Below are 14,417 nucleotides of genomic sequence, written 5' to 3'. Positions count from 1 at the left end.
GAAATATACAAAAGAAATGTTAAAGAAGTTCTAGATGGAAGATAGTAAACCAATGGGTACACCCATGATAGTGGGATGCAAATTGAAAAATGATGATGAATCCCCCTCCATTGACCAGAGATGTTAAAGATCAATGATTGGTAGTCTGTTATACTTGACGACATCACGACCTGATATTCTACAAGCAGTATGTTTGGTGGCTAGATTTCAAGCAAGCCTGAAGGAAACACATCTTTTAGCAGTCAAATGAATTTTCAGATATCTTAGGGGTACAGTTGATTATAGATTATGGTACTCCAGAACTGATAAATTCACTCTCATAGTATTTTCATATGCGGATTGGGCAGGCAGCATTGATGATAGGAAAAGTACTAGTGGTGGTGCTTTCTATCTGGGGGAGAGTTTGGTGGTGTGGCACAGCAAGAAACAAGAGTCTATTTCATTATCGATAGCAGAGGCTGAATATATTGCAGCAGCAGCTTGTTGCACTCAGTTGATATGGATGAACAGGCAAATTGCAGACTATGGCATCATTAGTACTGAACCAATTCCTATTATGTGTGATAATATGAGGGCCATCAACATTTCCAAGAATCTGGTGCAATACTCAAGGACAAAGCATATCGACATTCGATATCACTTTTTGAAGGAGAAGGTGACAGATAATGAGGTGAGATTAGACTTTGTCCCTACATCAGAACAAGTGGTAGATATTTTCACAAAACCTCTTCCCAAGGAGAGTTTTGAGAAGCTTCAAGACAAACTAGGAATTGTGACTCCAATTGTACAATAGTTAGCACATGTTTAAGGGAGCTTCTGGATAGGGGGAGTTTCCATGTGTACTTGTTGTCAAAGGAGGAGAAGTTGGTGTGTGTGTAAAGAGTTGCCAACAGTTCCAAAGGGGGAGATTGTTGGTCAATTGAGTCAATTGAGGTTTACTGGAGTAGTGTTGTCATTTTTGGCAAGCTTATTATCCATATTGATGATACGACAGTGGTATTTGATGAGTTAGAAGAGTTGAAATGGTCAAACAGTCACCTACACAACTATAAGGGTATTTTGGTCATTTGGTAGGGTTACAAGGGTACCCACACTTGAAGAACACCATTTAACAGCATATTAAGTCCTTATATAGTGTTTGGCAAAAGGGCAAAGCAGCAAGTGTAGGTTTCATACTATTAAAGTTGTGATTTCACAGGTTCATGCAATGGCAGTGACTTTAAGGTCATTTTTGGAAGGTTTAATGATAAATCTGGGTGAAGTGGTCTACACGAGAAATAAATTTTTTTGAGTCACAGTTCCAACGCAACTAGTCTCGTATCATTTCAGTATTGGACGAGAAAGTTACAGATATTTTTGTGTCTCCGCCCGAAAATAGAGCAAATCTAGAATAGGAAAAAGCTTATATACTTAGCCAAAAATTTGGCTTACATTTTTAATGCAATTCTATAAATAGTGGATTACCATTGTTTTGTTAAAACTCCAGAATCTCCTTGAGCGTCGGATCGACATCTTGCATTAGATTTGGTTCATTAAAAGAAAAAAAAAAAGAAAAAAAAAAAGGAGAAAATAAAAGAAATAATTCATTTGTAGTGGAGTGTGATGTCGGCATGACATCACCCACATTTCTAACAAAGGCAGAGTGTGAAAATCTCTGACGCATTTTCCTTTTGTGCACGGTTTGTCACGAAGAATCTTTTTATTTATGATTTGCCACTGGTTACCAATTTTTCGAGCATTCAACTTTGGAAGGTCGTATCTTGGCTATCTGGAGCCCAAATTGGACGAATTTTTTTTTTGAAATTGGGTATTTTTCAAGACGAATCCATTGGAGCCACTTTCAAAGGCAGAAAATGCAAAGAAAAATTTTTTTATGCACGGAATACTTTAATGGATCGATTTGTGAAGCTACTATGAACATTCGGATGTGTGCATCGACTCTCGAAGGGGTACTGCAATAGATTGATCTCTGGAATACATAGGAAAGAGGTATTATTTTATTTTACAAGTCCTATTATTTTTTGGGTTTGCTTATATGTTGAAAACAACCCAAGTTTTGTTCATCTATTGGGGAGGGGCTTGTAATTGATTTTCAATTTAACATTGTAATACCAATCAAGTTGGGAATTGATTAGCTTTGGGGTTGTAGCCCTAAATTGTGTAGGTTCATAGTCAGAAGCAGGTGTTGTTGCACCTGGATCATTGTGGCAATCATAATTTGAGTAGTGTATTGAGGAAATACGAAATCCTTTACGGGTATTCCTCCGTGGGCATAGGCACTTTGGTCGAACCACGTATATCTGGTGTCGTTGCATTGCTTTTATTTTCCACATATACTTGAAGTAATTGTTGTGCAGAGTGGTGGGACACTATCTGGTAGACCCAACCACATTGTGGGGTGTGGTGGACGTGTGTGTGAGTGATTGGTAATTATGGGACCGCCCCGGCCAATCTTGAATTGCAATAGGTGAAGTGTTGCCAGTAAGTTGTTTGCTTGAGATTGGAAGAAAAATTATTGAGATCCACTGATTCACCCCGCTCTCAGTGGTAGCTAGGATTCACAAATTTGTTATAACAAATTTTATTAGTCAATCAAGAAACTAGCAGAGTAATCCAAGCTAACAATCAAAATGGAGTATTACCCGTCAAGGCAACTCTTTCAAAATGGATGGCGATTGACTCTACTTATGGTCGACGATCACACAATCCTTGAATTGGCCACTAATAGTAGGATCCTTACCAATTGTCATACTGTTCTTGCATTCATTACGGATGTTGTGGGGGACGTTGGGGGTAGATGCGATGCCACTACTGTCGGCAAAGAGCATGAGGGTGGTCCGGCAAGTGCGGCAAACATAGGCAATCCAAGAGTGGAGCAAAGCAAGGGTTAGAGGGTGGAAGGATGTTAGGTAAGGGAGGGCATGCTCCTGCCATGGCCAAGCCCTGGATTCGAGGGTAAGAGCAGTGATATTGTAGAATTTGGGGAGTTCAAGAAACGAAGTACCCCAAAGAGGGGGATCGTTTGATAAGGGTTGGGAGAAGTCCCAGGCGGGATGCACGAGCACTACGAAGTGATCATGGCCAAAGTAACGATACCAAATTTGTGGGTTATCCTGTTGGAGGAAGCAGTAGTGGGAGAGGCCATGGTCGGCGTTGGAATTGACTTCGGGGCCATAGAGGCAGCGGAGAGAGTCAATGGCGCCATAGTAAGGGAGGAAAATTGCGTGGGCAAGGGAGGGGTCAGGGGTGAGGCACGGGTACTCGAGGATGCGGCGGTGGAAGAGGAGTTCAAGCATAAAGGGGTCAATGCAATACCAGCTGTGGGAGCGATTGTGGGTCTTGTGGCCAAGGCCATGGTTGGCCAAGTAAGGGCAGAAATCGTCGTAGATTGGATAGGCAAAATAGTTGGTGAGGAGATCAAGGTTAAATCGGGATGGGAGCTTCTTGATATGGATCCATCTCCCTTCGTAATCTGAATTACTATCCTCCGATTCTGATTCAAGATGGGCAGCCCCTAAAGCAGCAGCGGTGGCAAATTGATTGAGAAGAAAAGGAAAAGGAAGAGAATAAGAGTGGTGATGGTTATGGATTGGCAAAGAGGCATGGTGAGTTAGAGAGAGATGGTAGAGTGAAGAAGAAGAAAGAAAAAGGGTAAATATGTCATTTCAATTTTTAGTTAGATTTTAGTTAACACCGTTACTGTAGAGGGGGACAGATGAGTATTTTCAAAAACCAGGGGGTGATTTGAGTTTCGTTTGAAAATCAGGGGTGACATGTAATTTACCCTATTTATATATACATAGACTAAGATAAACACAGTGTATATAGGGTCGGATCGGGCCGGGCCAGGCCAAGCTTAGCCCAACACCGCAGCCCAAGCCCGACCTTGGGCTTCAAAATCCTAGCCCAAGACCGCCTTGTAGGTTTAACAGTTCAGCCCAAGCTCTATCCAGCCTCAGGCCAGGCTCGGGTTGGACGGGCTTTCTTGACACCCCTACCTTGCATAGGGACAACGCAACCAAGCAGTGTTCTCTCTCTCCCATTTTTTTATGAGCAAGTATATCTCTTTTACATTTTGTTCTCATAAAAAAACGAACAAATTGAATGCCTTATTTGAAAAAGTGAACCATGATTTTCCTTTTTGTAATAAAATCAGAGAATAGTTAATCAGACCAGAGATTAGAAGAAGAAGAAAGAAGAAAATAGAAAGAGGAGTTCACACAAACCCCAATGAAGGAAGGGACCTACGGTAGAACAGAATGTTCTATCACAGGTCAACCAATATATTAATAACCAAATAAGAAAAACACCGTAAGGATAGAACTGCCCCTACATAAATCGATACAATGAAAGGCTAAAATAAATAAAGGAAAGATATATTTGCCCCTATAAATGCGAATTTCAACGCTCCCCCTCAAGCTGGAGCATATATTTCACCCATGCTCAGCTTGTTACAACAAGAACAAAAACCAGGAGCAAATAAGGACTTGGTGAACACATCAGCAATCTGATCAGATTAAGTGATGAATAGTGTCTCAACCAATTTCTTCAAAACGGCGTTGCAAACAAAGTGACAATCCACCTCTATATGCTTGGTCCTCTCATGAAAGACTGGATTACTAGCAATATAGATGGTTGCCTGGTTGTCGCAAAACATCTTCATAGGGGTTGGAACTAGAAACCCCAACTCAAGAAGGAGAGATCTAATCCACATCAACTCCATAGTGGTATGGGCCATAGCTCTATACTCTGCTTCAGCACTGGATCTGACAACAGTGGTCTATTTCTTCCTTCGCCATGTAACCAGATTTCCTCCGATAAATGTACAATAACCTATAGTAGATCGATGGTCACTGGTCGAACCTGCCCAATCTGCATCTGAGTAGGCAACAATCTCTATATGTTTATTTGGGTGATAAATCAGCCCCTTCCTGGGGGCTCCCTTCAAGTATCGAAGAACCCGAATGGCTGCATCCCGATGAGACTTTTAAGGGGATTGCATGAACTAGCTGAGAACCCCAACAGCATAAGAAATGTCTGGTCTAGTGATAGTCAAATATAATAGCATTCCAACTAAGCTTCTGTAGGAGTGAACGTTCTTAAGACCCTCACCATTATCAGAACCAAACTTGTGATTAGGATCCATAGGAATATCAACTAGTTTTGCAACAAGCGTACTAGTTTCAATCAAGAGATCTAACACATACTTTTACTTTTGATAACCTCAATCCCAAGGAAGTAGTACAGCTGGCCCAAATCTTTAGTCTAAAAATGTTGCTGCAAATAATTCTTCATCTCTTTGATCCCACTCTCATCATTTTCTGACACAAAGATGTCATCAACATAAACAACAAGAACAACCAATTTCTCTCCTTGGTGGCAAACAAATACAAAATGGTTTGAGAGGCACTGAGAAAAACCAAAACCAGTAACAATGGAACTAAACTTCTCGAACTATGCTCGGGGAGACTGTTTCAACCAATAAATGGCCTTGTGCAGTCTACACACATGTTCACTATTCTCTCCCTGAGCAACATACCCAGGAGGTTGCACCATATAGACCTCTTCGACTAAGTCACCATAAAGAAAAGCATTTTTAATGTCCACTGGTACAAAGGCCAATCAAAATTTACAGCCAAATAAATGATGAGCCGAACAGAATTCAACCTAGCCACAAGTGAGAAAGTCTCAAAATAATCAACACCATAGTTTTAGGTGTATCCCTTAGCAATAAGGCAGGCTTTTAGCCACTCAATAAACCCATCAGAATGATACTTAATAATGTACACCCACCGACACTTTACCAAGTTTTTACTAGGAGGTAAATCCACCAACTCCCACGTATGGCGAGTCAATAAGGCATCCATTTCCACATCCATGGCTTACTTCAAAGTAGGGATAGCAAGAGCCACATTGTGGGTGCGAGGAAGGGTATAAGTAGACAAAGAAGTAGCAAGACTAAGATGGCAGGATGGAAGATGAGATACAGAAATAAAATGCTCAATGGGATAGGCAACTAAAGATTTCTAAGTACATCAGCGTTTACCTTTCCGAGTGGCAATAGGTAAGTCATCAGGATCCAGATCAGCTGGTAAGTCAGGAAGAGCCAATAAGCTGGGATCTCCACCAAAGGTTGAGGACGGTACAGGAAGTGCTATAGAGGGACCGGTATTATCAGTATGGACCTACCCAATGCGCCTCTTGCGCCGATACACCTGTAGTGGAGAAGTGGATATGGGGACAACAATAGGAATGGGAGGAGGGTCAAACACCGCTAATGGATCTAGGCACGGGAGGTTGATTAGAAAAATAAAATGTATGTTCAAAGAAGGTTGCATTCGCACTAACAAATTGCCTTCGAGTCAGAGGGTCATAACACCTATACCCCTTTTGAGTTCGAGAATAACCCAAAAATATGCACTTGGTTGACCAAGGGTCCAATTTATCACCAGGAAGATAAAGATTATGAACAAAGCAGACACACTCAAAAACTCGAGGAGGCAAGCTAAAAATCAAAACACCAGGGAATAAAATAGAAAAAGGAGATTTATAGGCAAGAATAGACGAAGGCATATGGTTAATCAAAAAACAAGCAGTAAGAACTTCATCTGGCCAAAAATGTTTGGGCACTTGCATATGCAACATGAGTGCCCGGACAACCTCAAGTAAATGCCTATTTTTCCATTCCGCTACTCCATTTTGTTGAGTATAGGAACAACTAGTTTGATGAATCATTCCATTAGCAACACAAAAAGAAGATATCTCAGTTTGTACAAATTCCAACGCATTATAAGACTAAAAAATCTCAATAGAAGTATTAAACTGGGTCTTTATTTCATTGCAAAAACTTTGAAATACATGTAAAAATTCAGACCGATCCTCCAAAAGATACAACCATGTAGTTCGGGAATGGTCATCAACAAAAGTGACAAAATAATGAAAACCAAGTCTATTACTTGCACGAAAAAGGACCCCGCACATCGCTATGTACCAATGAAAATAAGGACGGACTACGGGGCATAGAACGAGATGGATAAGTAGCACGGTGATTCTTACCCAACTCGCAGTAGTTGAAGCAGACGGAGCAGCACCATTCAGATAATATAGTCCATCTTTCTCACACCCTCCACCAATCGTCTTCCTCGTCTAAAGATCCTGAAAATTATAGTAAGAAGGGAAGAAAGTTACAAAGCAATTCAAGTTTTTAGTAAGTTGACTAACGGAAAGAAGACTTAATGGAAATTGAGGAACATGTAACACAAAGGAAAGGGAGAGGTTAGATTTAAGACAAACAGTGTCATGCCCAGTAACAAGGGTGGAGGAACCATTGGCCACAATAACGGGAGGAGTGTGAGAGTTAGATGAAACAGAACTAAAAATGGAAGACTTACCAGTCATGTGAACGGAAGCCCCCGAATCTATAATCCAGGGTGTGGAGGTAGTGGAAAGGAAGGCAGCAGGCGTACCTGCATAGGCCAATGTGGCAACGGAGGTGGATGAACCAGAAGTGGAAGTGGATGTCTCAAGACTCTTGATACGGCGCATTAGCTACTGCACCTCATCACGAAGGTTAGTGGATGAATCTCCCACGGCTGAACCAAATTTAGGGTCGTTAGGTGTAACAAAATCAAAACCATCTTCAGGAGTTGCACGATTGGCCAAGTTTTGAGTCCATTCAAGCTTTCCATGGTTGGACCAACAGGTATCAACAGTATGATTAGTCTTCCCACAATAAGTACATAGTCGGGCAGCCTTGTTAATATGTTGTCTACCAGAACCATGGCCACCAAATCTTCGTCCTCCCCCTGAACCACGGCCTCTAGTAGTAATAAAAGCAAAAATTTTCTTAGGATTGGTGTCAGGTTTGGAACTAGGGGAAACAAGGCGCTGCAACCTAGAATAGTTGTCATTCAAAGTAGGGACAAATTCACCAGCAAGTAGATGCCCTTTGATATTCTTCAAACTCGGATTCAAACCAGCCAAGAACTTGGATACCAAAAACTCATTCCTTTGGGTCTTTAACTTCTCAATATCAGTAGTAAGCAGCTGAAACTTATTTAGTTCTTCCATCATGCCCTTAAAAGTACTATAATATTCTTGAAGAGATTTGTCGAATTGCTAAAATTGGAATAATTTCTTGTAAAGGTCAAAGATATAGGTCATACTCTTCTCTTGAGAGTACGTCTCCTTTAGGTCATCCCAAACTCCCTTGGCAGTGGTATGGAACATGACATTGACAGCGTTATCTGGCTCCATGTTGTTCCATAACCAAATCAAGAAAATAGCATTCTCCTTCATCCATGTACTGTAATCCTTAGAATCTATTGGAGGAGGATCAGAAGTGATGTAGCTAATTTGTCCTCAGCTATAATGTAGACACGAGCACAAGGCAAATAGTTGAAATTTCCCTTCAATTTAATGGAGTTTATCTGAACATTGACATTATCCATGGTTGTCTCTGTGTCAGCCATAATGAGTGAAAGAAAGGTCTTCAAAAAACAAAAAAACATAGTAAGAGCAATAGCACTAATTCAAGAAATTCTTCAAACACTTGGTGCCTAGCAGCAATTGGTTCTGGAAGAAACAACGGAGCAGAAATTCTTTGAAGAAATAATGAGTAGCTAACTTAGCTAACTCTGGTAGGTAGAGGGGCAGAATACACCAATAATAGGGTGCAACAGTATGTAAAACAGCAACAGGTCCAGAACCCAAAGCCGAGAAAACCAACCAACCAGAAGATCGACGTCAGGATGTTGGGAAAGAGACCACAAACTCAATTATGCAGTAGAAATAGTACACTGCAGTAGCAATCGACCACCATAAATAGTTCACAAAACACAGAGCGATAACAACCAGCCTCCCATATGAGATCAATAGGTGTCAGGGTTTTCTCTGGAGATCGATTCTTGCAATATTTGTTGTGGTTGATGTAGACATCCATTCAACAACTAGTAGCAGGTAGATATTAACGATATGGAATTAAACCATAGTAGAAGTAGCTATGGGTTGTTGCACACCACAAGGGGAAATCTAGAAGAAGACATCAATAGAAAATCGAAGGGAAACTCCAATCTGATTAAGAGTTCTCTGATACCATGTTATAAATTAGAGAATAGTTAATCAGACCAGAGATTAAAGTAGAAGAAGAGGAGTCGTCCACGCAAACACCAATGGAGGAAGGGACCTGCGGTAGAACAGAATGTTCTATCGCAGGTCAGCCAAGGATATATTAATAACCAAATATGAAAAACACTGTAAGGGCAGAACTGCCCCTACATAAACCGATACAATGAAAGACTCAAATAAATAAAGGAAAAGACATATCTGCCCCTATAAACATGAATCTCAACACTTCTTCTTTTTTTTGGGGGGGGGGAGGGGGGGGATGTATATCTCATGTATTTTCTACTGATGTATTTATGAGGCTAATAATAGTATTAATGTTGAACAGGAAGGTAAGGCTGCTGTTAGGAAACACTGATTTTTTTCTTCCCACCTTTTATATAAAACGGAATTCTACAAAACAGGACAGCAAAACAAATGCAGGGGCTGCCCTTTCCCATCCCCAAAAAATAAAGGGAAAAGAAGAAGATTGGCCTCTCAAATTTCCTTTATAAGGATATACCACCGCTCCAACCCCCAACCCCACAAAAAAAAAAAAAAAAAAAAAAACACCAAACCCTTTTGTTTCTTTATCTTTTGGACAAATTAGGACATCTATAGTACACCAGTCCTCCCAAGGATGGCACTGGAATACAGAGGATAAATCAAAGAATCACCTCAGCAGGGCCGAAGATTGATCAATATTCTACTCCAACTAGCATATTGGAATGATATGGTTAGCGGTGGTTGAAGTGGGCGACTCTGACAGGTGACCATCAATACCGTCATGCAAGTGATAAACCAACAGATTGCACCTTGTCCCCGCAACCACCCTCTCCCCAAGGAAAGCTCCTATAAGATCTGCTGGTACTCCTTTCTCTTCAGCAGCTAGTTGTTGAGCTTCTCCTTGTTTCAATACAGTTCTTGGAGTAGCTCATGTGATCAGCCTCATGTATGTGATCGGCATTGTTTCTCTCAAGGCTGTATGTCCCAAAAGTCTGTCATTATGTGCAAATTCATCATCCTGTACTCCCTGCAACCTCTGCTGCTCGTTGTCTCATCATCTCCATCACTGCAGCCCTCCGCCGAGAATCAGACTGTTGCTGCAGCCTCCTTAAATGTTCTTTCAAGTCCCTGGGCAATTCCATGTATATAGAACACTTAAATATGTTTTATATACAACAAATGGAGATGGACAAATTTTCAAGATGGGAGATATTGCTATACGCACTTGCATCGTGGTACATGGCATTCAGATTCTTTGCAAGCTCGAGCATGAAGTTGAAGAAGATACCACATTTTCTTACAGAGAAGACAACCTCCAGAAGCACGAGTTTTGCATTGAATGCCGTGGCGGAAAAGCCCCTTAACTTTGCGGCAATTCGGGTACTGGCACTGTGGAGAGCGGCACTGAGAAGCATGCACCAGAAGGTCAAGCATTTTCCTAAGCTGCAACAGCATATCATCACACATTAGACCTTGTAGTGAAATCTAATATTTCCATTAACAGATAATACAATTTTTTAACTACAAGAAAATGACTAACATCCCCATAATGCAAACATAGAGTAATAAATATTAGAATAAGAGGTCTGCTCCAAGATGAGAAGAGAGCAATCAGCTAGTCACATCTTAGAGACTGGAACAATCCAATCATCCATGGAAGCCCACCTCTCAGGTTAGCCAATTGTCAAGTTTCTGGTCCCATTTCCACTGCATGGCCACGATATTAGGACTTTTACTTTATGTTTCAACTGTAAACAGTTGACAACCAACTTTTGATACTTCACATCTCCACATGCCAAAATGTGATTGGAATGAAACTTGGCGGACAGATAGATGATCTGGCCAACACATCTACAAAATTTAGCCCCAACAGAGATTGCCATGTGTAAGATTTAAGATGGTGAAAGGACTTTCCTTTGAAAGTATAGAAATTTTATTGATGTCAAATCAAAGAGAATAATAAAATACTAATATACAACACCAGCACAGATGGAAAAGGGTGGACACCTTCAAAAAGGACTACTCAATTCTACCAACCCCTGTGACAATTCATCAGCTAAAGAATTGGGTGATAACATCCTAAAAAAGAGCATACCTAGTGCATGAGGCTCCCCCCACTGCGGGATCTGGGAAGGGTCATAATGTACATAATCTTACCCCTACTTTACAGAGAGGCTGTTTCCCGACACGAACCACAATACTAAGCCAACCCCCCCCCCCCCAACAAAAAAAAAAAAAAAATCCAAGGAACTCCAACCATTGCTTGAAGCCAACCTCCAGCAACTTGGAATTCCTTTTCTATTACATGCATCCAACCATGCTGAAGAGCAATCTCAATGCCTTGGATAGATGCTTTCAGTTTTGCTGCAACTGAACCAGAATCAATCAGACCACAAAATACATCCCTATTCCCCAGGGTGCCTAATGAGCATCAATGTTAAGCTTAACCACACTAGTGGATGGGCAAGTCCACATATGCTGGACAATGGAATAGGGGCTGTACAGGATGCTCCTACATCCCAAAAGATCCTATTATTCTCAATAGATACACTCCAGATTGATCCACCTTTAACCATTAGGATTAGGTAGGGCCTAGGGAATCTACTACACAAAGGGATTTTCCCCATCCCAAATCTTAAGCCTTATGCAAGCACCAGTGCCCACCTCATATATAATGGATGGAACAAATAATGACTGGAGTTCCCATATAGTCTACCAAGGGCATGCAAGTGTGTCCTATTAGTCACCTGAGTACCAACCAGTATCATCCCTCCAATCGTTGGATTTAGTCATAGAATGCCAAAGACTATCGTCCTCCCCTAGGAAATCTGGATAAATTAGCTGACAAACTGGAAGAAAAAATTCCCCGTCAACCATAAAGAATTAGGACACTAGGCAAAACCCAAAATAAGAAGAAAATGAAGGGAAGGGGCAGTATCAGATGTCTTTGTTGTGCACCAGCACCCAAGTTACGCCATGTGGCACATTGCGCAAGGCTGGAATTTTGTTGTGGCTAATGCATAATATTACCAAGATATCCATGTGGTTGAAATTGTTACATCACCTTCAGACTAGCAAAAATTTGGGTGCTGTAGAGAAACTCTTCACTCTACATTTATATATAGAATCAAAAGGAAGGGGGAAAAAGGAAAAGGCTAGAAATGTTAATAAACACCAACACATTTCAGTGAGCCCCTCTGGGGCTCCTAAAAGGTTCTCAACTCAAAAGGCAGGAGGCAAAGGCAGAACAACCTGCAGAGGGATCTATAGATGCTAATGGAACATAAAGTGAAAAGTTCATTGCCAGCATAAGCACAACAGGCAGTTAAAGCACAAACATGCACAAGTGCATGTAACCAGTCAGCATACCCAAAACCAACTAATGTGAGTACAAGGAAACACACCTGTATAACTCGTTTTTGTCGAGCTTCTGTGTTCTGTGCATCACGCTCAGCTATAGAGGGATGATTTGTCAACTTATGAGGATGGTCAACCCCACAATCCTTTTGATAACATGCATTGCATACATCATAATCAGGGCAGATTTCACAACGCCATCCCTGACCAGCTTCAATGTCATGATGGCAAATATTGCATGTTGTCACAAAGGCAGGTGCAGTTGGATTATGAAGATGATACAGGACCATCATTGACGAATGCTTAGCCCGTCGTAGAGTATCATATTGATAATGGTTTCCTTGACAAAGACTCAGAAACGCCTGCCTAGTGTCAAAGAATTCACTTTCAAGAATCTCATCTTTATCCTTTGTTTCTGAAGGTACATCAGTCACTTCCACCTGCATGAATATCATAATTAGAGATCATCATGTCAACAGAAACTCCACAAAGTATTAGAAAAAGAAAATCTGATGTGATTACAATATGCTGTCAATTGGATCAATTTTCATCTCCATTGACCCAATATCAGGAAAGTATATAGATCACACACTTCCACATGGATAGTTTCCATAGTAGTAGAGGTCTTAGTTTCCAAAATTAGATATCTCATATGCATGCAAAATTTCAAATGATCTTCATTATTCAACTTACATGATTTTAACTAAGGTTCCGTCTTGTTATGTACAATGCAGTGAAGGATAGAACAAAACTAAAATGTAACAGGAATTTTAACACTCCTCAAATAGATCTATTCTATAACTTTGAGCTATTCATACGATTAAATTTTACAATGACTTTAAAATTTTTTATCTTGTATTGTTTTTAAATTCAGATTCTTCCAAGACATTTTACATCGAACCAGATGGTGCCAAGTAGTTACAGAGCAAAGTAAATATGCAGGTGAAGTGAAGGCCTAGAAAATAACTTTATGATAAGAAAAATATAAGATCAGGAGACTCACGGGGAAGAGTGCATGCTTCTCCCGACTGTTGATTGGATGTCTGTCCTTCTCTTCAATTCTCTGTTCAGTTTCATAACACCTATCATTTAAAAGGAAAAAAAAAAGGTATCAGCTGCCACAATTCTCATGGCTTAACACCCCATGCCACTCCCCCCCCCCCCCTTTTTCCCCAAAAAAGAAAGTGAAAAAATGAAGAACATATACTGTTGAGGAAATCCTACTGTTGCATGAAATCAATAGAAGTGAGTGTGACAAGAAGATAAAATTTAGTTGTAATAATATCAGAGATTAAGAAACCAGCAATAGGGAGAAGAAGATGATGAGGTGAAGAGAGAAGAAATCAAGAGAGGGAGAAAGGCCAGAAATGATAGATAGAATTATTCTATCATGGACTGGCTATATGCTCTATATAAACTATCAACTGACTCTTAGTAGACATCCTACTAAGAGACAAAGACCAAATACAGTGACCAACTATAATCAAAGTAAATAACTATCTAAATCTAATCACAATAGGAAACACCTAAAGACATAACTAACTACAACTCACACATGATCCCACGGTACACAGCTACATGGATCCATGGTTCAAGAACTCACGAGATCTTGGCAAGATCTCGGTTTTTTGAGAAATCGAGTCGAGTTACCATATGATTTTAAAAATTACACTATCTCAGTTGAGTTCTTGGGTAACTTGAGATCTCGGGTTGACCCAAAACTCGACCCATCTACCTCTTTAAAACTTACCTAACTCGACAGAACTCGACATATCTCGGTCGAGTTCTGTCCAAAGGCCATTTTCTTCCCCATTTGAAACTCCTTCATTTTACCTGTGGATTTCAAGTTCTGACCTTCGGGAGAGTTGAATCAACTACACATTTGAAGGATTCAGCTACACATCTTCAAGTGGCATACTATGAGCAAAACTACAGCAACAGTATGACATGGG

The 14,417-nt window shown here is 40.5% G+C and overlaps 2 protein-coding genes and 1 long non-coding RNA gene across 6 annotated transcripts in view; all 3 read right to left on the bottom strand.

Annotated features, from left to right (window-relative positions):
* Nucleotides 1-2,681: 2,681 nt before the first annotated feature.
* LOC122659341 (probable xyloglucan galactosyltransferase GT19) lies at nt 2,682-7,545 on the bottom strand. Its single transcript, XM_043854463.1, has 2 exons — nt 7,467-7,545; nt 2,682-3,514 (listed from the first exon to the last, which is right to left on the bottom strand). The coding sequence occupies exons 1-2, from the start codon at nt 7,543-7,545 to the stop codon at nt 2,682-2,684; spliced, it is 912 nt and encodes a 303-aa protein (XP_043710398.1).
* Nucleotides 7,546-9,462: 1,917 nt separating this feature from the next.
* On the bottom strand, nt 9,463-9,877 carry LOC122657998. The gene is made up of 2 exons (XR_006332399.1): nt 9,674-9,877; nt 9,463-9,630 (listed from the first exon to the last, which is right to left on the bottom strand). It is a non-coding gene; the product is annotated as an uncharacterized LOC122657998 (long non-coding RNA).
* A 211-nt stretch (nt 9,878-10,088) lies between these two features.
* Nucleotides 10,089-14,417, bottom strand: part of LOC122657996 (histone acetyltransferase HAC1-like) — a 47,873-nt gene continuing 43,544 nt past the window's right edge. For all 4 annotated transcript variants that reach the window (XM_043852829.1, XM_043852832.1, XM_043852830.1 and 1 more), the window contains 4 exons: nt 13,469-13,547; nt 12,513-12,905; nt 10,334-10,551; nt 10,089-10,236 (listed from right to left, as the gene is read on the bottom strand). In XM_043852829.1, coding sequence (XP_043708764.1) covers nt 10,122-10,236; nt 10,334-10,551; nt 12,513-12,905; nt 13,469-13,547 — 805 coding nt within the window. In that variant the 3' untranslated portion in view covers nt 10,089-10,121. The remainder of the gene's footprint in view (nt 10,237-10,333; nt 10,552-12,512; nt 12,906-13,468; nt 13,548-14,417) is intronic.

The sequence above is a fragment of the Telopea speciosissima genome, chromosome 4 (genome assembly GCF_018873765.1).
Source record: "Telopea speciosissima isolate NSW1024214 ecotype Mountain lineage chromosome 4, Tspe_v1, whole genome shotgun sequence".
NCBI lineage: Eukaryota > Viridiplantae > Streptophyta > Magnoliopsida > Proteales > Proteaceae > Telopea > Telopea speciosissima.
This window is presented reverse-complemented; position numbering and strand designations above follow the sequence as displayed.

Bases quoted from the DNA above. Each gene is read 5' to 3' on its own strand.
- LOC122659341 (XM_043854463.1), bottom strand. From the start codon at position 7,545: ATGCGCCGTATCAAGAGTCTTGAGACATCCACTTCCACTTCTGGTTCA. The intron at 3,515-7,466 runs GTACGCCTGCTG...CTGCTGCTTTAG, and splicing joins TGCCACATTGGCCTATGCAG to GGGCTGCCCATCTTGAATCA.